The following is a 22,180-nucleotide window of genomic DNA, read 5'->3' as shown; positions in this document are numbered from 1 at the left end:
AAAAAGGTTGTTTGCCTCTAAAATTTTAAGGAAGTTTCTAGTGAAGACTAAAAAAGAACTAGTGCCTAGTACATTCCTTAGACCCAGAGTTTTTCAGGAGTGAGATTTTTATAAAGCCATGTATAAAGTTGGCCTTCTGATCTGAGGAAGGAATTTTTTTTTTTTTTAATAGAGGCATGTTTTATTTATTTATTTATTTATTTGTTTGTTTTGTTTATACATGCACTGGGTACAGTCAGAAGCGTGGGAGGGTGAGAGAATTCACCAGAGCCAGAGCAGGGAGCAGAGCAGGCAGAAGGACCGAAGTACACTGCTGAGGGGAGCAGCGGGCGGCAGGAGAGGTCTGCGCGCCATGTGGGACCCTCCTCCGGTGGCCGGGGAGCAGCCGGGGATCGAACCGGCGCCGCAGAGGCCGCAGGCAGCTTCGCAACCCAGCGCTCAACCACTGCGCCACCGGGGAGGCCCAGGAAGGAATTTTTGTATGTATTAAGAAGTAAGAGGATATTTCTGTGACTAACAAGCAGAAATCTAAAGAAACAGAATCATCCCATGTGCCATGAACTGTGAAGACAATTTATTAACAAGATGGAAGAATGTCAGCATTCTCAAGAGAAAGAAACTCCTCATTACACTTTACAACTTCTATCTTGCTACCTAGCCCTTAACTGCCATAAAAGAGGAGAGGAATGAAAAAAAAAGAAATATGACGATGAATTATAAGACCTGGGAAAGATCTTAAGAAATCCAATTTCTTTAAATAAATAACTTACAATTTAGGGTGTTTTTCATATTATGTTTTTTACACCATACCAGGTCCTTTATATTAGAGCTTGAAATACTGATTAATATCATTTTATGATGTACAAACAATTTTACCAGATAATATGACCATATTTACAACTGCAACTACAGATACTGCCAGGTAACTTTTTATTTTTTTCCCATTAAAATCAATTTCATCTTTGCCCGTCTGTCTTGCTAGGTTGCCAATATCAAAGATCTATGAAAAAAATATATATGGTAGGGCACAAAAATTTAAATTAGAACATTCTATTCACTGACTTAACTTTCTGTGAATTAAGAAAATGGTACCAAGACTCAACACTTCTCAACTGACTGCACCCCAGTGGCCAGGGGGAGACACTTGAGAATCCCTATCCTAGCTTAAAGCTCAAAATAGCAGCTCTAAGGAAACATGGGAAGTTCACAAATTGAAAAATCTTCCTTAATTTTCTACTAAAACTAATGTCAAGAAGTAGAAAATGGGGATTTAGTTACCCCTTAAACTCAATGGAGCCCAATCATTAAGGATGACATATTTCCAAAATTTATTCTCCGCAACTGTTCATTATCACTAATCTTACCCGGCCAGTCGAGTCATTTCACGGCCAGCCAAAACTATTCGACCCAGAGCTTGAGACATTCGCAAAAGCATTCTTCCACTTTGGTAGTACTCCTTAAACAGAAATGAATGTTAACTTCCACTAATATTTCTGGGAGAAAAAGTTAGCTTTTCTATATTTTAATATGTAACTTTTCGATTTACTACTATTATTGGTTGACTACTTTACCTCCAGCAGTTCTGAATGTGTACTCTTGAGATGTCGAGGATGAGACATATCTAGGAAGGGACGACTGACGACTAGGTAACCGACCACAGTGGCAAGATCTGAAAAAGACAGTCAAGATTTACAACATGGACAATATTTCACTTTTTCCACAAATCTTGTTCTACTAACTCTTCTAAAACATACTTACATTTGGCAATTATGCTATCAATGAAGCCCATAGAGAACCGAAACAAAATGAAATTATGTAGGTGCTCCACCTGGCAAAAAGCAAAACCAAAAATAAGTATTTTCTATATACAAAAAAAAAAAAAGAATATACCGACAATGATAAAAAGAAACTGCATAATTTATGTATTCAACAACTATCTAATGAGTGCCCATGATAGCTGATTATTTTGCACTTCACATTTCATTGAGCATGATGCTGATCACAGAGCAGATGCCAAATAAGCTCTTCATGAAACAATTTTTACAAATATACTGGAAATTACATTAAAAATTTTAATGTGGTATCCTCTGCATGTAACAGTACAATGATACTGTAATTACAATGTTGCTGGATACACATAATCTGAAACCGATCAGTAATCAAAACATAAAGAACAAAAGAACAATCTAATGTAGGTGAGACACTAGCTGTCCAGACTGACACTCGATGCACTGCTTTAGGTAGAGACACCTGATCTGTGCCTTCTCTTAGACCTGTACTGGACTCACTGTGAGCTGAGTCCTAATGTAAATCAATGCTCTCGAGTTCAAGTCCATAGCTTTAATCTAAACACGCATTATTTCAGGATCACATGTCTAAAAAAATTTTTTAGTGTAATTTTTCACCTATCAAATTATTCAAAGCCCATCTGATCTGGTACTGGGTTTTAAATCTCATCTGCTTCTACTGTGCTTCCCCTCACTGAGATCCAGAAACACTGGATCATCAAACATGCTCCTGCTTTAAGCTTTTTCCTTGCTGTTCCCTCTGCCAAAATTTGTTACTACCTGAAATCATACAAAATATCCAGTTGTTTACATGTTTATTGTCTCCTCCACTAAAATGTTGGTTTCCTGAGTTCTAAGGTAGTTTGCTCTTAGTACCTTGAGCTAAAGGGCAAAGTCTGGAACATTCATTCAACAAACACCACATGTCAAATACTGTGCTCAGTGCTGGATATGCAACAGGGAACTGAAGTGACAAATTCCCGGAGCTCATTCAGTTCACACTCTAATGAGAGAGAAAAGCTAGAAAATGCAGATAATTATAGATTGCATTACATGCTTTTAAGGAAACAGGTGTTTAAAGCAGGAAACAACTAACTGGTAGAGACCATTCCAGAGTAGGCAAGGTCTGAATAAGATTAACTTTGGGGTTGGAATCTAAAGGAGAGTAAGTGAAGAATAAGCTGGTGAACAGCAGCCCCCTAGAAAATTACCTTAAAAGCATTTTACCAGAAAATACTCTTAAAACTCAGGGATGTTAAATACAAATAAGGCAAATACCCTTACTTAAATTTCTGAATTTATTTTAAATGACAACTTTTAAAAACCACCTCAAATATATATTTAATTTCACAATTTGCACTAAAACATAAGTTTCCTAGAGGCAGGATTTTGTTGCTTATGCCCACCACTGCTATCGCTAGCACCTGGAACATGCACAGGCACCACATTACATTCACTATCTTTTGAATGAATTATAAATAAAAACACCTGAATTCATATTTTCCAAGTGGTAAGTAAACAGAATCTGAAGTATAGTTTTACAACAAATGATGTTTGTAAATTCTAAATCAAGGGTCAACAAACTTGGGCCCACAGTCCAAATCCAGTCTGCCACTTATTTTTATTAATAAAGTCTTAATTAGAATATAGTCATTCCTTTCTGTTTATTGTATAAGTTCACTTTGAAATGGCAGAATTGAACAGCTAAAAACCATATAACCTGAAAAATCAAAACTATAGATGTACTGTCTTGCCCTTTACAGAAAAAGATTGCTGATCCCTGCTTTAAATAATAATCCTCACACTATTTTCATGAATGCTACAAGAAGAAATTCTGACTCTAGGAATCGCTATATTTATCACCAAATAAGACTGCTAAGCAGCCTCTGTAAATACATACTGACAAATCATTTTACTAAATCTACCTACTTTTATAAATGGGCAGCTTCATATATTGACATGACCATTTTATGATCATATTTCTAATGATAATACAGTATAAAATCTTTTATTATTTAAAAATAAATATAATTAGAGATTAAAGATGTATATGTTACTTGGCATAGGCCATAAAAACATCTTCCCATAAAAATGTGAGGCTCAAGCATGTTTCCTTACCAGTTTTCGGAAGACTGAGTGGATCGTCTGCTTTTCTCTTTTATTCCCGTTGTAAAAGGCAATTTCTTCACTATTAAGGAAAATAATTTAGCAATTAATTTCAATGTTGCCTAAGTCTAACAACTATTGAAATACAATATTTGATGACTGAACATTTGTATTTAAATGGACACTTGGTGACAGTCTCTAGGATCCCCAACCCAGCTGGTCAGAGCACAGGAATCCGCACCTGATATGCAACCTTGCTGGAGAAAATGGGCTGGGTTAAGGATCAGAAATTTGAATAAAGAAGTCAGGAAAAAAAGAAGGAAGTTGCCATGATACACAGAAGGTCTGGGACAGTCATCATAAACTATAAACTGAATACAGACTCATACTGGAAAGAGGAAAAACAACAGCTAGAAAAGAGAGGCGCTGCCATGACAATCGGCCTTTCCATGACAGAAAAGCACACTAAGTCCTGAAGGCACAGTGCCTGCTCCCAGGGGGCTCGCTGCATGGTCATTCTTTTCCTGGAACCCTGTTTTATCCTCACTACCCCTCTTCCATGAGCCACAAGGGTCACAAGAATTTCGATAGAAAAAGGGCATTTTTATAGATGACGAAAAACAGTATGGTTAAGCAAATATTCAAAAGTCATACAGCAAGCAAGTCAAGACTCTAACTCATGCTTGATTGTGAAATTTAGTCTTCCTGCTCTACTCAGTATGATGTCGACTTTCCCAGCAAAGAGTCTCTTTTAGCAGAGGACAGTAAAGAGCTATACCGCAGTCTAGCAGGCAAAGTTAAAATAGCCTTCAATAAGTATGCAATGTTTCCTTTTCCTTTAAGAGTTTTGGTGAAGGGCCTCCCCTGATGGTGCAGCAGTTGAGCGCTGGGCTGCGAGCTGCCCACAGCCTCTGCAGCACTGGTTCAATCCCCGTTCAATCCCCGGCTGCCGGCAAGGGTCCCACAAGGCGCAACAGACCTCTCCTGCCACGCCCGCTGCTCCCTTCAGCAGTATATTTCATCAGTCTGCCTGCTGTTTCCTGCTCTGGCTCTGGTGAATTCTCTCACCCTCCCGTGCTTCTGACTGTACCCAGTGCTTATATAAATAAATAAATAAATCTTTAAAAAAAAAAAAGTTTTGGTGAAGTTTATATTCTAATCCAGCATGTATCTGTATCATTCCCATAAAAAAAAAGGTAGCTCTGACTTAAACCCTTTCATGTAAAATTTACTTTCTGTTAAGATACACATTTGACCTATGTTTCAGTTACCTTACCACAGTGCTACAGAGTCCCAGTGTATCAGAATCCCAGTTCAAGAACACAATTCTATGCGTGTGTTTATTTTCCTTACTTCCCTCTACCTCCTCAATAAAAGCTTATAGAAGATGATGAGGCAAGAATTCTAACACTCCTATACTAAGTCACTTTGGCCCAACCTTAGACCTGAAAGGAAGAAAACCATCCTAGAATAATGATGGCTGCCAACCAAACTCTATCCTCTTCCACATCTTTCTCCCTAAGAAAACCCAACTTTCTTAAAGCTATCTGCCCTTTTCTGTGCACCCAAGTGCTTTATGAGTGGCCTAGCCACATCCACTGGGTATGAGTTCCAAGTGGTCTAAGGCAATTGCTTTGCTGGAATTGATTTACATATGAGCAATTCTGGTGAACGAAATGTGAAAGCAAGTGTGTGACAGGGCTTCTGGGAAAGTTTCCTTGCTCTTTTAATAAGCTAGCAGAAGAAATAAATGGGCCATTTTATTTCTGGATTTTTTGCAGGGGAGGAGGGGCAGTGAGATCTGGAACTTCTTTTGCCACCCTGCAATCACAAGAATTAGGCTGAACAGCATACAAAAGAGAGCAGTCAAATGAACAAAGAAGAGCCAGATCCCTGATCATACCTGGCCTAGAGCTGCTTTACCTTCAGAGTTCCTAAGTTAGTAGCGAATAGCTTTACTTTTAGAACATTCAGAGTCAGGGTTTTCTACCTTTCTGCAATAGGAAACATTCTGGCTGATACCATCTTTCCTTCCCCTGGTAAATCACCTCTCATACTAAACTGCCTATTTCTCAGCTACCCTAGAATACAAAAACTTATAAAAGTGGCACCATTTTAAGCAATCCAAAGAAATAAAGGAAGAGGAAGCTGTTCAAAGAGTAATTTCCCAATAAGTAATTTTGTAAATGCCTGTAAAGCAGTTAAAAAAAAAAATACCAGGACCCTCAAAATAATTTAAGGTTGACACATCAACATGAGAAAAGTTATTACACATCTGCTAGCCACCCAACACTGTGCTGAAAGCTTTATATATATTTCATATTTAATCCCCACAACAATCCTATTATAAACTATTTAAAAGTGAGACTATATGTAACTTGCTAAAAGTCCTCCTATTATAAACAAAACAGTAGAGCTACTTGGGCCTCCCCTGGTGGTGCAGTGGTTGAGCTCTGGGCTGTGAAGCTGCCCGCAGCCTCTGCAGCACCGGTTCAATCCCCAGCCTCCGGTGAGGGTCCCACATGGCACACAGACCTCTCCTGCCATGCCCGCTGCTCCCCTCAGCATTGTACTTCGGTCCTTCTGCCTGTTCTGCTCCCCACTCTGGCTCTGGTGAATTCTCTCACCCTCTCGCGCTTCTGACTGTACCCAGTGCTTGTATAAATAAATAAATCAATCTTAAAAAAAAAAAAAAAGTAGAGCTACAAAGTAACTTTCCAAAAGTCACATAATACATAACTGTTAAGCAGATGAGGTAAATTTTGAAAATTAGTCATGTGGGCACCAAAGTTCAATACTTTTTTCTATTTTGGATTTTTAAACTATCTGGAAAATAGGTAGAAAGACTGAATTGCTGAATACACCAAACACATGGTCTCAAAATAAAAATATTTGTGAATAAACTGAAACAAAATTTTCTTTGAACATATACTGTAAATGTATATTAACTTAAACTATATCTTGACTATGTTTAAAGTGAAACTAATGGAACATTAGTCACTGAAAGAGATGAATCAAAGATACTGCATGCTTAACAAGATGGAGTTAAAATGTGTAGAATTACTACTTTATAAAACTAGTATCTTTCATGATGAATATTTATAAAAGAAGTAAACACAAACACACACAATTTCAGTCAGTGGTACAAGACTTTTTAGAGTCACTTATATGACCAATATCCATTTAAAATGAATTTTTAGTGCAACTAAACACCTTTAATACAATTCTCCTTACCTGTTTGTGATGAGCCGGGAATTAACATATCTATATTCTCCTTCATACTTTTGCTCAGTTATTGTCATCTTACCAATGGGTCTTCTAAGTCGAGTTAGGAATAACCCAGACATGACCAAGTAAGCCATCATGCTTGCTGGGCCCTATTATAAAAGGGAAAGAAGAACGGACAAAGTTCAAGCATCCTCTTTTCACCAGATGCAACAGGTACAATTTCTGTGACATGCACAATTTCTCTCAAAGTCCAGTGACTTTGAGAGAAATCATTCTTTTAACTAATTATTTCCCCTGAAATGTTTTCTTTCTGCCAAGATATACACTTTTACTACTCATCTACTCTCCTCCAACCACTGCAGCTCATCCTCTAATTCTCCTGAAATTTGCTCAGCAAAATATTCCCAGGTGAAGTCATCACTCTGCTATGGCATCTAAAAATTCTTGTGGAGGGCCCTTTGGGATAGTCTCTTAAGAATCCACAAAAATTGGGCCTCCCCGGTGGCACAGCAGGTTGAGCGCCATGCTGTGAAGCTGTCTGCAGCTTTGGCAGTGTGGGTTCGATCCCGGTCAGCCAGCAAGAATCCCACATGGTGCCGCAGACCTCTCCTGTTGCGCCCGCTGCTCCCCTCAGCAGTGTATTTCTGTCGTCTGCCTGTTCTGCTCCCTGCTCTGTCTCTGCTGAATCCTCTCACCCTCCCGCACCTCTGGCCTGTACCCCAGCTCTTGTATAAAAATAAATAAATTGAAAAAAAAAAAGATTCCACAAAAACTGTCAGACCTCTTTTTTCCCTTCTCGTTGAATGTTACAAATCCCTAAGACTTATTCCTTAGTTCTTTTTTCATCCCAAATTTTGTTTAGTCCGTCACACATAAGAACCCAAGATACTGTCTCCAAATACATATATACATCTTCACCTTATTTGTACAACCTCAAGCTCAATTCCCCAAAGAAGTTATAGCTACCTTTCCATTGTCATACATCTTGCTTCTAGTTGTTATAGTTTCTAACTTGGTAAGTGGCCTCTTTACTCATCAACCACTCCAAGAAGGAATGTTCATGCTTACCTCTCTAAGACCAGTGTAGGCATGTTCCCCATTCCCATATTTATTCTATGTTCTGTCATACTGAAATAACTGTTTCCTGACCATGCCACTCAATGAAGTTGTTCTTATGTCTGACAAGCCTGCTTATCCTCCTCAAAACAGCTCAAAAATTACCTCTAAACATTTCTGGACACCAAATACTTGATTCAAACTTCTATTACTAGACATATACAATGCACTGTAATTGCTTGAACATCTACCTCTTTCACCAGATTGTGATTCCTCTTCAGCAGGAATTGTCTTACTCATCTTTTTAATACCTACTATGTAGCACATGTGTAGAATACAGTATGTGGGTCAAGTTTTTTTTAATTAAATATGATTGATTCAATGCATAATTTAAGTATGATTGATTTATACTACAAATAAGGGCAAAGAGGTGTAACTAATATATAGTTTCTACCTTCAAGAAATACAGAATGAAATAATGGAAATATAAGGAGATATATTTAAGTATTAGAAAAATATAATAAGTACCAAAATATAGCATAGAGACAGAAGGAATTAAGATTATTCACTTGCTTATAACAAAAACATGGTATACGATTAAACTGAATAGTGGATAGCAAAATATTAGGAAGACAAGAAAATTTTTAATAACTGCTCTCTATATTCTAAGGGAACAAAGCCACTATAAAAAAATTTTTATTTAATCAAATAGAAATGTATATACATACTCATAAAAAACTGTCTCCAAATTGCATTTTAGACATTATTTTAAAAAAGAAAGTACATTTATGTTCAATGTTTAAGTACTTCTGATTATTAATACCACGAGAATTTTCCAAGAATCTAACTTGAAAAATTAAAAAGGCAAATTAGAATACTTTTCAAATTTCTAGTACAGTATTATTTCATAACAAGACTTTATTAGATATATCTCATAAAAACATTCTTTGAGATACACACAAATCATCCAATCATTCACAACAGAGTATTAAAGCTATTTTAGAGACAGAAAAGTAAACCCACCTGAGCTCCTATTGCACTTGTTAACTTGAAGATATACAAAACTATGTCTAAAAATGGCTGCAAAATAAAGAGAAGTTACAGAATTAAAAAGAACTGGATTGCCTGGACTGATGGTTAATACAACATGTTATATGCAAAATGATGTTCAACATGTAACATGTAATTGTCAACATGTAGAGTTTTCTGTACTATAACAGTACATGTATCAATGAATATATAAAAGACACAGTTCTTATTCTCAAGAAACTTTAAATGGAGACAGGCTGACCAATATTTACTGACCATCAATTGGGAAAAACACATCACTTTCTATCCAGTAAGAGATCTCTGCTATGACATTTAATGTATTAGTAACTTAGTAATTTCTAAATGTAGTATAAAGAGACTACATGCATTAATAACCCAAGTTGTAATCCCAAATATGCTACCAACTTCTCTGGTAGCAGAAAATGGAATATATTTTTCACCCACCCATAAAAAAAGAGGCTCTTCCCACTCCTAATACCATTTGATTCTATTACTTTATCACATCTATATGTTGAAATAATCTAGTGAACTTAAGAATCTAATTTCCTGATATAAAATTCAGAGCTAAAAAAAAATATATTAATGTACTGCTCTTCACATAGAGTGACAACTCAAATGACATAACAACTGTACATATTTTGATGTGTTTTTCAAAAAATGCAAATTGCGTTCATTCACTGTAAGTCTACAATCACCCCTTTCTGACTATTATCTGCATTATTACTAGGAGAGATGACTTGATTTATTAATTCAATTGTACTAAGATGAACTCTTCCTTTTTTGTCTCATAAATTATCAATAAGCTAGACACACCTGTTAAATTCAAGTAGATTTAGAAGTTATTAACAAAGGCAGTAATTGAACTTAAGTCAGAGTTCAAATATGCTGAAATACACAGCACCACAATTAATTTTGTTATCTCTCTTGCAATATGACAAAATCTGAGTGACAGATATGCTCAAATACCAAGATGTCTACAGAATTACATAAAAAGTTTTATATACATCTCCCCCCAATACACATACAGAAAGAGAACGACCTTTAAACATGATGATAAGAGCAGTAAAGAAAACTAAATTACTGAACCATTTATAATTGTCAGAGCCTGAGAGCTTGGGAGGAGTTAGTAATAGTTCCTGGAAAGCTAAATAAAGCAAAATGTCTGACATGAAGTGAGTAGGTTTAGCAGTGGCCTATGAAGGAGGGGGGACGGTTAATGGATACAGGTCCTAAGAACTGCCCGTCCTCTCTCCAGCCCCATGGTTGAGAGCAAAGGTGGGACGCAGCCCCTTTGGATATGAGGTTTTCTTCTCAAATTTGGATATCTAGATCCAGTATAGTCCAGTTTGAGATCAGACAGTGATGTGGGCTGGAGTGGGAAAAGGGGCATGAGAAGAAGAAGGAAGGGGATGTTGGGTAGACAATCTTGTAAGTTCCCACAGTTACGTACTGTGAATACAGGAGGTAATGGCTTAACAAGAAGACTGCAGCAAAAGCTCTAAGGGTGGTGAAATGAGACGAGTTAAGTAAGAATTGAAGAAATTAGCAGGAAAAAGAAAACTGGTTAAGGCAAGAGATTTGGTAATATTACAGGAAGGGAGAATAATAGAAAACTAATCTAATATCTTGTGAATTTTTTTTTGACTACTGCTTTTATGATCTACTAGAATTAGAGATACTGAAACAAGAAAAAGGGCAGGAAGAAGCCCCTAGCCTGTTAAATGGAAGTGAAATTGGAGATCTAAATTGACTACCTAGCAATTGCCAAAAGCAAGCAGAGAGATATTTAAATTTCTGTTGTTTCATTGAAACAACAGAGGCTTCAAAATTTTGAGGCTTCAAAATTCTTATTAAATCTTTAGAAAACACTACATTCTCAGTTCTTGGTCAAAGCACTCACAAAAAAAAATATTAAAAATTAAGTGATTGCATTTAAAAATTACTATAACAACTCTCATTTTCTCATGGAAACATTAAATATATGCTCTTGTTAGAGTCATCAAATCAATTTTACACTAACTTGTTTAGATTCAAAATTCAACAAATCAGCAAATAATAAAACCAAGAAACTTACCTTACTGAGATTCGAATACAGATCAACTACACTGTTACAAAATTTTTCTACATCTTGTGTGAGCAGCTGGTCTGGATTAGCTATTCTGTTGTCCAGATTTCCCATTTTATAATACGTGAATGCTCTAAACAGCAGTAAGAAAATTACTTTAAAACACATGATTTTAAAAAATGACAACAAAATCACATTATACTACCTACTACAAATTCATAAAAAACAAAAAAACTTGGACCTGGAGAGGTTCTATAGATTTTCCTAATTTATCTCAGCACTAAAGAAAGCAAATCCACAGAATAATAACCTCCCAACTGAAGAGCCAGGTCTAAATTCCAAATAGTTCAGGTCTTTCCCTACACAATTCTGGGTCTAAGAGCAATCTTCTTGAAAAACATATCCAATAAAAAAGAAAAACTTCCACATCTCAATATCATGAATATTACTGCTCAATTTAAGAATTATTAATATAGGGCCTCCCCTGGTGGCGCAGTGGTTGAGCACTGGGTTGCAAAGCTGCCCGCAGCCTATGCAGCACTGGTTCGATCACCGGCCACCAGGTGAGGGTCCCACATGGCACACAGACCTATCCTGCCACCCGCTGCTCCCCTCAGCAGTGCATCATCAGTCTGCCTGTTCTGTTCCCCGCTCTGGCTCTGGTGAATTCCCTTACCCTCCCGCACTTCTGACTGTACCCAGTGCGTGTATAAATAAATAAATAAATAAATAAATCTTTAAAAAAAAAAAAAAAAGAATTATTAATATAAAAATAGGTAAACTTACTGGAGATACTCCTCATAGAGGTATTTCGTTAGTCTTACTCGGAAGCACAGTTTGAGCTCATTTAACCCAAACTTCAAGAAATTATTAACCAGAGCTATCTAAAACAAACAAACAAATACATGTTAATTCATTTTACATCATTTCTACTTATTAAATTGTCATTTATATATTTTATCAGTTGCTATGTCCCAAATCCTATGATTTTTATAACTAAATTGGTATCAAGTTCTAATTCAAATATAACTGGCTATATTACCCTGATATGCTAAATTTTACTAGGAACTATATTTTAGAATACATTGATATCATTAATTATGAGAAGTAACTTACAAACAAAACATCAAATCTTTCACCTTTTTATCCATTGTGAAGGACCTGCATTTAGGAGTCCTGATACTTATGTTATACTATCAGCACTACAATATTAGACAATGGAATTCTACACACACTGTACTTACATATGTTTAAATTGTATGTTTTATATCAAACTGCCATTTTTCAGATTGATCCAGAGTCACCGTACTATTCTTTTCCATTGTTATATTAAAATACTTCCTTAGCTCCAGATTCATCTACATAAAAATTTTCTCAAACATGAAAACACTGCTCTTCTGTTCAATCTCAGTCTTTGATATCTACACCACTTATCTCAGTTTCTTTTAAAAGGCCTAAAAACTATGTTCATTCACAAGCCTTATTAAACTAGAATATCTGATATATTTTCTAAATAGATTTTTCAATTAAGCTTTTTTATTCCCACATTTATATACTAAAATACTTATAATGCCACGAATAAAGAGGCAAATTAAGAAAATCACTTGTTTTAGACCACTTATTTTTGTTTTATATAAATTCTAATTTAACATAAACTACATTAACTAGCTCACATTACTATAATAGTTTAAGGTCTAAAGCAATGCTTACCAACTAGGGTGGTTTTGCTCCCCAGCTCCCACAGGATATGGGACATAGTTTGGAGGCATGCTGGTTGTCACAACTGGAGGAGCAACACTAATGCCATCTAGTGGGATGCTAGCAGACATTCAAGAAACTCTGACCTACAGGTTGAGGGGGGAAAATTTCCACCTGGGAATACTACAAGTGAAATGAACCAAAAGCAATTTCTCTTAATTTTTTCTAGCTAGTGTAAAGATTTACATTTAAAATTTCTGCTCTAAGTTATAAACTAAACTTGAAATAGGAACTTAGTATCATAAATCTTTAAAGAACTTATTAAGTAAAAAATTCTTAAAGATTTTTGGCACGATTTGAACTCTTCCCTATGCAAAGGTTTCAAAGAATTACACTTACAAGAGGCATGGCAGCGATGAAGTTGAATAAGTATTTCTTGAAATCTTTTCTGCTACGACCAATGATACCACTGCAAACCAGCACATGCAATGCATTAGTTGCCAAAGATGCAAAACTTATTAACATAAGAAAACTTCTGTAAAGCTCTATTCAAGTCTTAATGAATCAAAAGAATACAGAAAAAAGGATGTTAAAAACATTTTCTTACAAAAACGTTTCAAACTTTTGAAATTTTATCACACTGCATAGCTTGCTTTGGAAATCATTTTATAAAAAGCAAAGGTAAATTAGAATGGTAACTGGCTCTTTCCTTTAAAAAAGGCTTAACCTGCAACAAAAGGAGTTCAGATAGAAAAGGGACAATTATAAAGATGCAGGACTGGATTACTGGGAATGGATAAAACAAACTAGCGTTTGTTTGTTTGATTTTTTAATGAATTAGTGACATGGAGCTGTACTAACAGAACAGTAAACTTTTTCTACAAAGGGCCTAGAATATTTTAAGCTTTGTGGGCCATAAGGTACAACTATTCGATTCTGTTATCATAGAATTAAAAAGTCAGGAATGACATAGGCTGAGTTTTAATACAATTTTACCAAAACACATGGTAGTGGGGTTTCACCTGTGGATCCCACTTGATTGGCTGGGGGACTAGATAAACAGGCAGCAGATCAGCGGGCCTTCTCAAAGCATCAGAATGATTCTGTAGAGCTAAGATCTGTTCACACACTTCAACTAGACCAGCTACTCTTTTATCTTTTTTTTTAATGTTTTACATATTTATCTGGTTTTAAAATACACATTTAGAAATTATTTAAAGTGAGGGGTACTCTGTTTTGTTTAAAAAGTTTGAAAACCATCTGTCACGTAAGTATCTTTAAATACCATCTCTTTATTATCTATGAAAAGAGGTAAAATTTATTTGTTTACACACTTTTAAGTAACATTTATTAATATCCCCAAAACCTATTTTGAAAAACACTGCACTAAGTGATTTAAACCTAGCTCTACACACAAAAAAATGACTGGTAGCTGATATAGAGAAATCATTTGCCTTAAATGAATAACATCAAGTAATGCCAATGGGCCTATTAAAAAGAAAGTTAAATTTGTGAAAAACCTGTGTTAAACAATCTAGTGTCTTTTATCAAAGGCCTTCGCAAAACTCCTACTGTCTCACATGTACACTGCATTATCTATGAGCACTGGCAGCACATAGCATTTCCCCCATCCTAACTAAGATTCTAAAGAATATACTTTGGGAAATGCTACTTTAGGCTGATAGAAGAACTAATACTTCGATTCTGATATAATTCCTAAAAAGTTTCGAAAAGTTGACTACAAAAAAAGTTAAAACAGAACCACACAAAATGTTGTTTATAGCAATATGACTATTAGAGACAAGATACAATCAAGACAGTACAAAAGAGGGTTAAATTAAAATTGTTTGAAACAAACTTTACATAAATCAAAGTGCTTTAGTGCTGCCCAAGCTGTAAAACACACACAATTATAAAACGTTGGTAACGCACGTGCTGTCATTCAGCAATGGTTTACCATTGGAGAAGCAGCTATAAATTTAAAAAATGGTTTCCTGAATAAAGTCGTATCTCTGCTTATTATTCCACTGCAAGAGAAAAGTAATAATTACCTAAAGTACAGTAGATCTCATTTTATAGTAGCCCTAATCATCTTTTTTTTTTTTTTTTTTGGCCAGAGGTACAGGTGTGAGAGGATTCATCAGAGACAAAGTTGGGAGCAGAACGGATCCACTGTTGAGGGCAGCAGCAGGCGAGACAGGAGAAGTCTGCTGCTCCATGTGGGTCAGCCCCCTGGCCAGAGATGGAACTCGTGCTACAGTGGCCATGGATAGTGCTGACACTTAACCCCTTGTGCCACAAGGGAGGCCCATCGTTATTATTTTTAATTGCATTACTTCATATTGAAAAGGTTCACACCTTTTCAGACATAAGTTCCCATATCCCACCTACCACCAAAGCACCCATGATCCTCTTCCATGGGCCACTGGACCCTCCGATCCCTTTCCCTTACTCTCCCTCTCTGGAAGCCTCAATTCTTCAGTCAAGATTTCTGAGTTTGTTTTGATTTAGTTTTGTCTGTTCCTTTGTTTCCACATGAGTGAAATCATCCAGAATTTCCTTTCTCCTTCTGAATTATTTCTTAGTATAAAATTCCTTTCACTTCCATCCATGTTATTGCAAATGGAAAGATTTTATCATTTTTCAAAGCTGAATAGTGTTCCATTGTGCTTATATACATCTTTATCTAGTCCTAATGCTTTCATGAAAGACAATTCAGTAAGTTTTAATGCTACCTGTAGTCAAATGGCTGAAAATAAAATTATGTACATGATTACATACAGCAACAAGGTATGAAGGAATCTCCTCCCTATCATGGGAATTACTAGTTTCTACCTTAAAGAAGGGAGTCTGTCCTATTAAGATTTCCCCATACTTTAAAGTCATTAACCATTGCTAACAACCCTAAAAGATGCATAGAATATCAAAATGAAGTACATTAAGAACCATCATTATCTCTTCAAAACTTTTTTCTTGAGCAGAAATATATGAATCTAATCCTACTTTGGAATATGCAAAAAGGAAAAGACAGATAAATCAACTTAACAAAGTAACTTTAGTAACAAATTAGATTGCATTAATTTTTCAAATAAAATTGTTGCATATTAAAAATTCACAAAATTGTAAATCTTTAATTTAACCAAGAATCAAAGCTCTTATACAGAACAGCTCAGAAATACTGAGGGCCTCCCTCGTGGTGTAAGGGGTTAAGACACAACCTATGAACCTATCCACAGCCACTGAAGCACAAGTTCAATCCCCAGCCAGGGAGCAACCCACATGGCACAGAAGACCACTCCTGTCTCGCCCGCTGCTCCCCTCAGCAGTGTATTTCACTCAGTCTACCTGTTTTGCTCCCCATTCTGTCTCTGGTGAATCCTCTCAACCCCCACACCTCTGGCCTGTACCTCAGTTCTTATATGCATAAATAAATAAATCTTTAAAAAAAATACTGAGAAAGTTACCAATTAAGTTTAAAATGACCATTTTATAACTGTTGAACTTAATGAATAAGGAAGTTGCTCATCATAGGATTCTTGCAACTTTTCTATAAGTTTATATATTGTAACAAAATATTTTCTTAGAAATTCAATTTTTTTTTCATACTAAAATTTAAAACTCAGTATCCAACAGGATGATTACTCCATCTAGTAGAATAACAAGTAACTTCTCTCTTGTCCATCATCACCAATTGTCCATCATCAGCTCATCTTAATGCCTTTTTCCAGGGTATTAAGTATTTGTGAAAAGAAATATTAGTACCTATTCCATTAAAGCTGCAAATCCCTAGTTTAGAGGAAAAGTTTTTTCTTTTGGATTATATAAACATGAAACCACAAAACCAGAATAAAAGGGGGAAACTTTCAAATATAAACTATGCTGTATCATTGAAGATGCCTGAATCAGAACACCCTAAGACTCTTACAACTGGTTTATTAAGATGCCCCACTCTGGCATGCAGAGTATTTGTAGCCAAGAGCAATGAAATCCCTTAAGACTGAGGAGAAGCTACTGTCATTGCCTAAGACCTTCATCCCTCCGATAGAAGAAAGAGATCATCTCCTAAGTTTCTGCTCTTTTCCCAATCAGAAAAGCAATCACTGCTCCCCATTTAATGACCTAGAAGAATGTCGTTTGGGGGTCTCATCCATCTGTTGGATTATCAGTAAGCATGTCCGCTCTATCTAAGAATCTCATCTATACTGTAAGGATAAGGTAACCCTTTCTTGTCCGTCATGTGAAATGGGACCCCAGCCCTTGATGCCCCAGGTCTCTAAAGGCAGGATAGATATCCCTGGTCCACTCCATTATTCTTTCAGATTTACAACCATTTAAAGTGTCCACACACCTCTATAGCTTTTAGTTACATGCTGAAATCTTTAATATCTGAAATAATAAAATACTAACAAACTGGGTTTCAGATTTCTATTAAGATGCATTTCAAATACATAAATAAAATTTTATCGTTTTAATAAATAAATAAACCTTTGTACATGTGTTATTAAATTTTGGTCTTATCTCCTACCAATCTCTTTGATGTTAATTTGTTTGTCAATGCAGCTTTAGAAGAATCCCAATTGGGTGGGGAAATTTCCTCTGTGTCCTGACACCATGATTGTGCATGGTCCTTTATATGTTATATGTGGCTAACTCTACACAGATGCCTAATATGATGTTGTTCATAATACAAGTAACCTGCTTATTTTTGCCACAAGTAATTCACAATGCTATAGTTAGAGAGTCTACATTCGTACTAGCAGATATGGGCACTTAAAATCAAAAAGTAATTGCAAAAGAAAATATAAAATTCTATAATCATGTAGAAGAACATAAATATCTTCTTAACATTAAATAGGTATACAAAGAACGCAAAGGACATGTACACACAGCTCACAAAAACAAATCGATCATCTGGTATACTATACTATAGGAAGAAACAAACCTTTGAATTATGTTTACGCTTAACTCTCTTAGTATCTGTTGAAGGATTCCTCACTAGGGCACACTACAAAATAGCCAGATCCCCACTACAAACACCAAGCCTGATAATCAACAAGTCCTTAATTTGACTTCTAGACAAGTTTTTCAGGTCTTCACTTTTAAGTATGAACAAACAGCTAGGAGTCACAGAAAGTCTCTAAAGTAAATGACAAAGATCAGAAGCACAAAGGACCATGAAGGAAAGAGAAATTCAAAGAACTAAAAAAAAAGTCATAGATTTGAAAGAATAATTGCTATAAAAATGAATATTCACACAAAAAGACAGCTCTTGGAAATAGTCACAACAAGTAAAAATTTACTGCAGGATGAAGCTTAAAGAAATTTCCTACAATTACAGAATGAAATGTAAGAGATGAAAATAGTGGGAGAATTATAAGATAGTCAGATGATCAGTCCCAGAGTTCCAACATTCAGCTAGCAAGGATTCCAGAAAAAGTACAGAAAGAATGGAGAATTTTTTTTAAAACAAAACTTCTCAGCAATGACTTTCTAGTTTAAAAAGAACCCATATAGTGCCCAGCACAATGAAAAACAAAATTTATACCAACATTCAGAAAAATTCCCAAACACCAGAAATAAAACATTAACAACAAATAAATGATCATAAAAGCATCCAAAAAGAAGGCGGAGGATCTAAGGCAGAACAGTCAGCACAGGAGTGAGATTTAACTCAAAGTGAAGTTAGATGGGGAGTTGAACTTTGGCTATGTGTTAGAATCATCTGGGATGTTTCCAAAGTGATGACTAATTGAATCATAATCTCCTGGGGGAGCCCTAGGCACAGTAATCAAAATTCCCCAGATAATTCTAATCATCCTGCAGCCCAGGGTGAGAACCACTGAACTCTATTGTAGGCAACAGGGTGGTGTTTTACAAGTATTGAGGAAAAGTGATTTCCAGCTTGGAATATTTAAAGAACTAAATTATCAACCAAGTGTGAGAGAAGAAAGACTTTATCAGATCTACAAAGTCCTAAAAATTTATTGCCCCCGTACCCTTTCTCAGAAAAAGACTGCATCTGCCAAAATAAGAAGTAAATTGAGGAAGAAGAAAAACAAGAAAAAACAGGTTATTCAATACAGAGTGAAAGATGAAAGAAATTCTTGGTATCTTAATAAAAGCAAATTCCTAAATAGCATGACTGCTATTTAGTGTGCCTACCATGCCATCAATCCTGGTTAGAGCAGGAAAGCAGGAAACTAGCAGGAGATAGAAGCTGGGCTGGTACTTGGTGTGTCTGACCACATTACAATACTGAGAAGATTTTACAGTATCGCCAATAAACTTGAATTAGTAAGAAATGAGCAAAAAAACTAATGCTATTAATAAAGTTAAATTATATATCAGGACCACAAAATGGAGCCCACCCCGGAGGCCTGGTCTACATCACAAATCTCAGCCCACACTTTCAGGAAATACCTCACTGCAAACAACCTAACATATGCCAATCACAACCCTCCAACACTCAGCGTTAGCTAGAAAATAGGACCCGCTAGTCTATAAGGAAATTTCTGGTTCATGGCCTGTTTCTGTGTTGCATCTTCTAAGGTTCTAAATAACTCTCACTCTTGCCCAAAATCCATTGTGAAGAGAGATCCACTCCTTGTGAGGACCCAACCAATTGACTTTTCCCTTGGGCAAAGGACATGAACCTGGTTACTAAATTATTTTATCTTTGTCATTTCATACTCCCAAAGCACACCATGTCTCAGCTGTAAACAACAGTAAAAATCATGTAAGCAGTAAATTCTGACTTCACAAAATATTGTGGTATAACAACACTGGGGGTGAGTGTGGGAGTGTACAGGATCTCTTTCTCATGTTCCAAAGTAGGAAATGAATACATACTTTTGAAACTGAAAAATCTAGAAACAGTAACACAAGTATGCTACACTGAAATGCTGAGATAAAATAATAAAAGGAATAGAAAACAAATGGCCCGGAATGACAGTGACAGCGGGAGGAATGGGACACATGTGTCTATGATCAAGTCCTTGTGTATGAACTATGCTCATGAATGACTTTTTAAGCTCTTTATATATTACTTTGATTAAATAAAAAGGCACAGGACTAACTAACCAAAGATTTCAGGGAGGCCTGAGTTGAATCTAAACAATTCACACATATTCAGAGGCATAAGGAATCTTCATTCTCCTTGAGAGAAGAGTCAGAAATCGTGGGTAGCATTCCTCCTTTTCCTACACATCATCTAAGAGACATATCAAGGATATGAGGAAAAAGCATTCATTTCAAAACGGGAACAAATAAAAATTTTAAGCGCTGTCATCCAAAAAGTTATCTTGGATGATGTATTTCAAGAAATTTTCTGATAGAATATTACACACCAGGAAACAGAATTCTAAGAAAAAATTTACTTTGACATTCAAATTGGAATTACAAAAAATAAATTCTTAATATTAAAATAAATGCTAATATCCCAATTGTTATTTTTAAGTATTTTAATTCAAAAGTTATTAACTGTAGCGATCAATAATATACTATACATGTATAAAGATGACAATGAAGAATATATAAAGTGTTAAGTTTAGAAATTGAAGAAAATTTTGTAGGAATTTTTTTCCTTTTAATAAATAACCTCAATGTTATTCCCTGAGATTTTCTGCTTTATTTTCTTCCAAATTAACTCATCATTTCAACTTGCTGGCTTTTTTTAAACCCAAGCTACAGCAGTCATTATACTGCACTTTAATTTTCTGTTTAATTGTCCCTAAGGCCACAATAAAGTGTCGGCTTGGCAGGGCATGGCATTGGGTCTCTCCATTCACCAGTATGTCATCATCAGAGTGCAGCTGAGTGTCTGGTGCACAGGAGACACTCAAGAAATACTTGCTAAGTAATGAAAAAATACATCATTTGTATTAATTAGTATTTGTACCTAACTTAGAGTTCATTTCTTGCTTATTAAGACAATGCTTAAATATGAGACAAACCAGTGTCTCACACACAGAGGAAGATAGAAGAAAAGTACCTTTCAATGAGCGTCCCATTTTGAATCATCCAAACGTCACAATATGTTCGAGATACCAGCATAACAGCAATAAGAATCAAGTAACCTGTCTAAAATAAAGCAAGTATAGTAAATTAAGTAAATGCATCTTAGAAAGTCAAAAGAAACATCCTTGGTCAAGATTTTTGGTTTCTATTTTTTTTTATTTTTTTAATATTTTATTTTATATAATTCTTATTCCATTTTTCATTTTGGTTATATTCCCCATACAATTGCGCCCCCCCCTTATTTTGACCCTAATCCTTCCTCTTCCCGCTCCCCCCTTTCCGCCCCCGCCACCATAGTGTGTCTCTGGTTTCTAAACTCAAAAAGATTTATTCTAGCTTTAATACAGTTGTCTAACATTTTACTTAAAGGCAATTTTTAATGGAAAAAAACATACAGATTATGTAATCTTTCTCATCCAGAATTCAAAACTGAATCCCAGGCAGGTCAGTTTGTCTTCATATAATTAAATCAATGAGAGAAGCTAGGCAGGATAACTTAGATGATCTAAATCACAGTGTATTGTGATTGTACTATATTTTCAATATACAACTTTAATAAAGAAAAATGACATAAACTCTCAGCATATAAGCAGCTAACAAATACTGAAATCTAAAATTTTACCTAAATAGAATAAATACGTTTTAATTTGTTAGAAAAATCTATAATAGTGCCCCTATTCTCACAGGGTCTTCAATTTAATTATTAAGGAAAAATATACCCATTGAAAAATAAGAAACCAAGTAAATGTACATAAGTACATTTGCATCACTTCATTAGGTAAGTGGAAGGATAGGAAGGTTTTGGATAGCAAAATATTAAACAGATAAAGTAAAGGAAAGGATGAGAGCTGCAGGTTAAAAAACCATAAGGGGCTTAATGAAAAATAAGAGATAAACGCCATATGAACCATGAACCTGCAAATCCAGCAGTTTAGATAATATAAAATTACTGCAAAGTTCTGGGAAGAACAAAATGCTAAAAAACTCTGTTTAGAGAACATGACTAAGACAATGCTGTGTGAGATGATTGTGGAGGGGGAAGGATCAGAGGCTGAGTGGTGAGGAGTCAGTAACTTCTCTGTGTGAGATGACAACCTACTCTCCAAACTCCAACACACATGCATTCAAAGCTGATCTTAAACGTTTCCAAATTGGAAGAATATAACAGCCATGT

At 35.6% G+C, this 22,180-nt stretch overlaps 1 protein-coding gene across 1 annotated transcript in view; it reads right to left on the bottom strand.

Moving 5' to 3' along the window:
* The window catches only part of ABCD3 (ATP binding cassette subfamily D member 3), a 65,571-nt gene that overhangs the window by 17,749 nt on the left and 25,642 nt on the right, over positions 1-22,180 (bottom strand). Inside the window, exons 4-13 of the mRNA XM_037501192.2 lie at positions 20,981-21,069; positions 13,390-13,459; positions 12,079-12,176; positions 11,302-11,425; positions 9,201-9,257; positions 7,128-7,270; positions 3,906-3,975; positions 1,759-1,828; positions 1,572-1,669; positions 1,365-1,456 (exon numbers count right to left, since the gene is read on the bottom strand). Of these exons, the coding sequence (XP_037357089.1) occupies positions 1,365-1,456; positions 1,572-1,669; positions 1,759-1,828; positions 3,906-3,975; positions 7,128-7,270; positions 9,201-9,257; positions 11,302-11,425; positions 12,079-12,176; positions 13,390-13,459; positions 20,981-21,069 (911 nt within the window). The remainder of the gene's footprint in view (positions 1-1,364; positions 1,457-1,571; positions 1,670-1,758; positions 1,829-3,905; positions 3,976-7,127; positions 7,271-9,200; positions 9,258-11,301; positions 11,426-12,078; positions 12,177-13,389; positions 13,460-20,980; positions 21,070-22,180) is intronic.

The sequence above is a fragment of the Talpa occidentalis genome, unplaced genomic scaffold, assembly GCF_014898055.3.
Source record: "Talpa occidentalis isolate TD23 unplaced genomic scaffold, MPIMG_talOcc4v2.1 talOcc4.9, whole genome shotgun sequence".
Taxonomy (NCBI): Eukaryota; Metazoa; Chordata; class Mammalia; order Eulipotyphla; family Talpidae; genus Talpa; species Talpa occidentalis.
This window is presented reverse-complemented; position numbering and strand designations above follow the sequence as displayed.